Source organism: Capricornis sumatraensis, chromosome 6 (assembly GCF_032405125.1).
Source record: "Capricornis sumatraensis isolate serow.1 chromosome 6, serow.2, whole genome shotgun sequence".
Classification (NCBI taxonomy): domain Eukaryota; kingdom Metazoa; phylum Chordata; class Mammalia; order Artiodactyla; family Bovidae; genus Capricornis; species Capricornis sumatraensis.
The window spans coordinates 103,040,798-103,046,557 of NC_091074.1; the positions used below are offsets into that span (position 1 = coordinate 103,040,798).

At 40.1% G+C, this 5,760-nt stretch overlaps 1 protein-coding gene across 1 annotated transcript; it reads left to right on the forward strand.

Moving 5' to 3' along the window:
* The first annotated feature begins 207 nt into the window (after window positions 1-207).
* Window positions 208-2,400, forward strand: LOC138080800 (E3 ubiquitin-protein ligase Topors-like). Its single transcript, XM_068973646.1, has one exon. The coding sequence runs from the start codon at window positions 208-210 to the stop codon at window positions 2,398-2,400; it is 2,193 nt and encodes a 730-aa protein (XP_068829747.1).
* Window positions 2,401-5,760: the final 3,360 nt, after the last annotated feature.

Here is a 5,760-nt window from a genome sequence, read left to right on the forward strand (position 1 = left end):
TCTACGTTGGGTTTTATTGAGAGCATTATTTACTAATGTGAGGAAATTGTTTCTTAAACTTTATCCCAGAATTTATTCCATGGAGACAAAATGTATTACAGAAATATGCATGGAATGGTTTTAATAGATATTTTTCATGCCAGATGAGGAACTGATTTGAACCAATTTTTCTCACATATGACTGTGAAATACAATCTGTTCACGGAGATGCCATTAGATTTCTCATCTGACTGTGAGTGTCCCAACTGCTTGGAGAATATACAGAATGGGGCCAGTTGGAACCCCTGTTCCACGAACAGTGATGAATCTTTACATTCAAGACAAAGAAATAAATCTATGCCTTCATCCAGCATGCAGTGCTTTCCTTCCCAGGGTTGTTCCACCAGGCCAGAGGAAGACACCAAAGAAGACTCAGTGTTCCTTCCCTCGGAAGAAGAAAGCTACTTAGTGACTTCTGAAAACAATGATCTTGGCATGAAACTTGAGGGCCTTACAAAGAAAATCAGGCCATTGAGAGAGCTGACTGTCCAGGAGTTGCTGAGAGAGTTTGGGGACAGCAGGAAGTTCCAACCAAACTCCGTGTCTCTGGGTCACTTTAGAGACCAGGTGGTAATGAAGTTCAGAAGAGCTCTGTATTATTCTGGCATTTGGGTGGCATATGTCCAAGGCTACAGATTTGAAAAGCACTTATCAGCTAATTATTTCAAGAGAAACCCTGGTTGTTTACATCGGCTGGCTCCCTGGCTGAAACGAGAACTAACAGCTGTTTATGGAGATTATGGCTACACAGTGAAGAATATTCTGTCCACCATTCTCCATCACATGACAAAATATGATCTAGACAGTGACTCCTTCATTAACCTCCTAGAACCTTATCTCCAACAACACACGCACCATTTTCTACATGAATTTATCAGTTTTGTTCATTCACCTTACAACATGGAGACTTATGACCAACGAGCCATCTATCAATTTCCTACTGTTTCACCTTGGGTAGAAAAAAGGTCTGTTGCATCAGCTCCTGTTTTGCCTTTGCCTAAGGATCAGGCTGTACTGGCACCTCGACATGATATAAAACAGTCTAAAAACACCCAGGGCCAATGGAATAATGAGCAGAGGCCTCTGTCAGGCATGAAAGCATTTCCCAGTGGTAACTCTTGCTTGAAGAAACCTGAAGTCCCACTACTCCATCATAACACAGGAAGCAAAATCCGTGCTTGGCTCAAAGACAAATCAGAACCAGGTGATGTCAAGGTCACACCTTCTACCAATAGCATGCTCCTGAACTGGACTATACTAAGGGAAAAGGGCCCAGGCTCACTGAATTGCAAAAAAAATGTTAAAGAGAGGAAGGCAGAAAGGATAAAGTTGTTTCCAGGTCATGCCCAGGATATGGGAAAGAGTGAAACAACTGCACGCACCTTCAGTTCCTCAGCAATTTTGAATCAGAGGCATCCATGGAAGAACAGCCTAAGAGAAAAAAAGGCTTTGAACGTTGGCCAACAGATCAATTTCCAGAAAAAAGAAGCAGAAAAAAACAAATGTTCAGACTCTTCACCAAGGACCTTTCAAAGAAGATTATCCAGAGAAAGATCCTTGATAAATTGCAAATCAAGAAAGAGGGACCCCTCCTGGAGCTGCATTTCAGAAACTGCCATTTCTTCTAAGAGAGATGGGAGGATGCGGAACTCTTTCAGAAAAAAGAGGATGAAGTACAGACAACCCTTCCGATTTGCAGAAGTTGGTTCACACTGCAGCAGGGGAATCCAAAGACAATCAAGGTCCAGTACTCAAAGATCTAAATCCTGGTGTGGTGCACTTACAAATAGATCTATAAGCAGAGAATCAAGTAATCCCTCTCTGAGAGGAAGCCACAGAAGTGAACGCTTCACCCAGAATATATGCTGTGAGCTCTCAAAAGAAAAGAAGGCACGTGCCTATGAATCAGACTATGGGAGGCTGTCTTCAGCCACCATCCAAAACATGAAGTTTCATTCAAATGCTGGGAAGAGACCCAAGTGTCCTTTGAAAAGTAAAGATTCTTCCCAAGCTGGAAGCCACTGTAACAGTCCCACTTGTCTACAGAGTCAGAAACTCACATCCCCAAGTAAGCAAGAAATGAATCACAAAAAAACATTTCCTAGCGCTAAAACCAGAACAGTTAGGCACAGGAGAAACAAGTATCATTGTCCAGATACACAAACCACAGAGGAAGTCAGTGATGAAATGGGGGATCTGAATGACCTGAGGCAAAAGAGTAATCTTTCTGAGTGTGTACCTTCCTGCAAGAGGCAAATGAGAAAGGAAAAGGAGAATCCAAGCCTTCAGAAACATCACCAGGCCAAAAGTGAGCAGAAAGGAGACAAACAATCAGAAACACAGAGGTGCAAATCATTTTGAAAGGCCAATCACTCTACTCAACTAGCCACTAAGAATCTTGGAAAGTTATGACTATAATCTGAAAAAGATAACTGAAAAGATTCATCCCATCACTTCATGAGTGCAATCAAAAGCCTGACAATTAAATTCAAGGCTCCTTTTGGAGACAAATGCATATTATTAAACTGGTCATATATTTAAATATCATTTTGTCTGCTTTTTTCTTATGAATTGAATTACTAAAATATTTGACTTATTTTTTAGTTGTTAGATTTAACTATGAAGACTGGCTGCAAAGAGTTGTAAACATTATAGAAACAACAGGAGTATATGTTACCAAGCACAAGTTATGCATATTAAATATTATAAACACACACACATATATGTATATATACACACGCCATGCCATGCTCAGCAACTTCAATCATGTCCAACTCTTTGCAACCCCATGGACTGTAGCCTACCAGGCTTCTCTAGGCAAGAATATTGGAGTGGGTTGCATTTCCTTCTCCAGGGGATCTTGCTGACCCAGGGATCAAATGCACGTCGCCTGCCTTGGCAGGAGGGTTCTTTACCACTGAGCTATCAGGGAAGCATGTGTGTGTGTGTGTGTTCCAGACCTTATGAAATTTTAGTTCCTGGAAAATGAGGCAGCATGGACACTGTCTTTAGATATGAAAATGAGTGTTAGTTGCTCAGTTGTGCCCAACTTGTGGCCACCCCATGGGTATAGCCCTTCAGGCTCCTCTGTCCATGGGATTTCCCAGGAAAGAATACTGGAATGAGTTGCCATTCCCTTCCCCAAGGGGTCTTCCTGACCCAGGGATCAAACCCAGGTCTCCCACATTGTGGGCAGATTCTTTACAGACTTAGAGAGGAGGAGGAGTTATTGCCTTCAAGGATTTCAAAATCTAGTTGTAAAAATACATTCACAGAAGTAGGAAACAATGAATATATATGGGATATTTGGCACTACCTTCCTATCTCCCTACCCTGAAAACCACACCTTCATATGTCGTGACATCTAGATACCTTCTTTAAATGGTACCAGGATTTAGGTAACTGATTCCCTACCCACCAAAATCTGGCTGAGTGATGGCAGCTACACTTAAACCAAGCTGTGTTTTCCCTTTGGTCATGCAATTGATGAATCCAATGGTAGTCAAGTCATAGTACTTCCCTGAGATTTTCTGCACTGGTTCTGATAAATAGGATCATTCTCCCTCACTAGTAGCAAATGGTAAAAGGTTTAAAGCTTGGATACCATTAAGAGCTGTATTTCTCAATTTGTGGAAAAAGTCAGTTGAGGTAAGAGAGGAGAAAGCTAACCAAGACAAACACGATAAGTCATGAGGAGAGAGTCTTGGAGTCAGGACCCGGATCTTCTAGAACTTGAGCTGCCCTTTTGCTTTTCACACAGGTTTCCACCCCCCCTCCCCCACACCCCGCCATGAAGAAGGCCATTTTTTTTTTTTAACATCTCAGTAGTAGTTTATTAGTGATGCTTTTGTTGATTTTTCTAAATTTTGTCACATGGCCATGACTTAAAAAAATTTTTTTTAGCCAAACACTTTTATTTTTTAACCTTTCTTTAGGTTTTTTAAGTTAATACATTTCTTCTCTGCCTCTCTTATTAAATTGGGGTTGCCAATTACTGTAATCAAACAATTCACTGGGAAGTATATGTTGGAAATCTGTGAGAGGGTAATCAGGGAGCAGAAATTCTCTTGGGGAGGTTTCTGAAGGTTTCTTGGAGAAATGATATGAATATGGTCTTGAAAAGTGAATAGGACTTTTCCAGGTGAATGTGTTGGCAAAAACTGTCAAGAGAAATAAGCAACTTGGAAAAAAGGAAGAAGAAAAATAAAAATTTCCAGCATTCTCCCTCTGATGTGACTGGAAAAGTCAGAGAGAAATACTGAGAGGTGGGCTGATACAAAGTTGTGAACAATAATGAAACCTGACTTTTCGGGTCCTCAGTTGAGAAGACGCATCATGAGCACCTAATCATAGGGCAGGACTCAAAGTTTAAATTAATTTTATTAAATACCTTCCTCTTTTTTTCTGGTTGTGTAGCATGTGGGATCTTAGTTCTCTGACCAGGGATTCAACCCATGCCTTCTGCAGTGGAAGCTCAGAGTCTTATCCACTGGACCACCAGGGACGTCCCAACCATTTTGTTTTAATATCTCCAAAGACATGTTCTTTTAACAATCTTAGAAAACCTGTGTAAACACACATTTATAAAAACATAAATGTGCTTCAGTACATTTAGTTGTAAACACTGAATGTTTATATATTGGTTTTTTAAAATATACACTTGCATCAAGTTATTTGAGCAGTCCACTATCAACCATGAGCTACACCTTTCATAGTAAAGGTTCATGGGAATACAGGCAAACTCCTAAGTTTAAGGATCAGGAAATCAATTACAGTGGTTCAAGGTCACCACAACTTAGTAGCACAGGCAGACCTCGTTTCATTGTGCTTTACTTTGTACTTTGCAGACCCTGTGTTTTTTTTAATGTGAAGGTTTGTTACAACCTTGCATCAAGCAAGTCTACTGACATAAAATTTTAACAGCATTTGTTCACATTGTGTTTCTCTGTCACATAGTGGTAACTATCTCAATATTCCAAATTTTTTCTTTATTATTATATTTGCTATGGTGATCTGTGGCCAGTGATCTTTGACATTCCTATTGTAACTGTTGGAGGATGCCATGAAATGGGCTCTATAAGATAGTGAACTTAATTGATAAAAGTTGTGTGTGTTCTAACTGTTCCACTGACCAGCCCTTCCCTGTCTCTCTCCCTTTTCTCAGGACTTCCTAGTTCCTGAGGCATACAGTATTAAAATCAAACCAATTAATAACCTTAAAATGGCCCCTAAATGTCCAAGTAAAGAAAAACTTCCCATCTTTCACTTTAAACCAAAAGCTAGAAACAATTAAACTTAGTACTGAGGTAGGCCAAAAGCTACAATTCTTGTGTCAAACAGTTAACCAAGTTGTGAATGGAAAAGTAAAGTTCTTAGAGGAAATTAAAAGTGCTACTCTAGTGAACACAACAATGATAAGACAGCAAAAGAGACTTATTGCTGATTTGGAGAAAGTTTGAGTGGTCTAGATAGGAGATCAAACCAGCCATAACGCGCCCTTAAGCCAATGCCTAACGCAGACCAAAGTCCTAACTTTCAGAGATCCTATGAAGGCAGAGAGAGGTGAGGAAGCTGCAGAAGAAAAATTTGAAGGTAAGCAGAGGCTGGCTCATGAGTTTTAAGGAAAGAAGCCATCTCCAAAACATAAAAGTATAACGTGAAGCAGCAAGTGCAAACATAGATGTTGCAGCAAGTTATCCCAAAAAAAAAGTAGTTAAAATA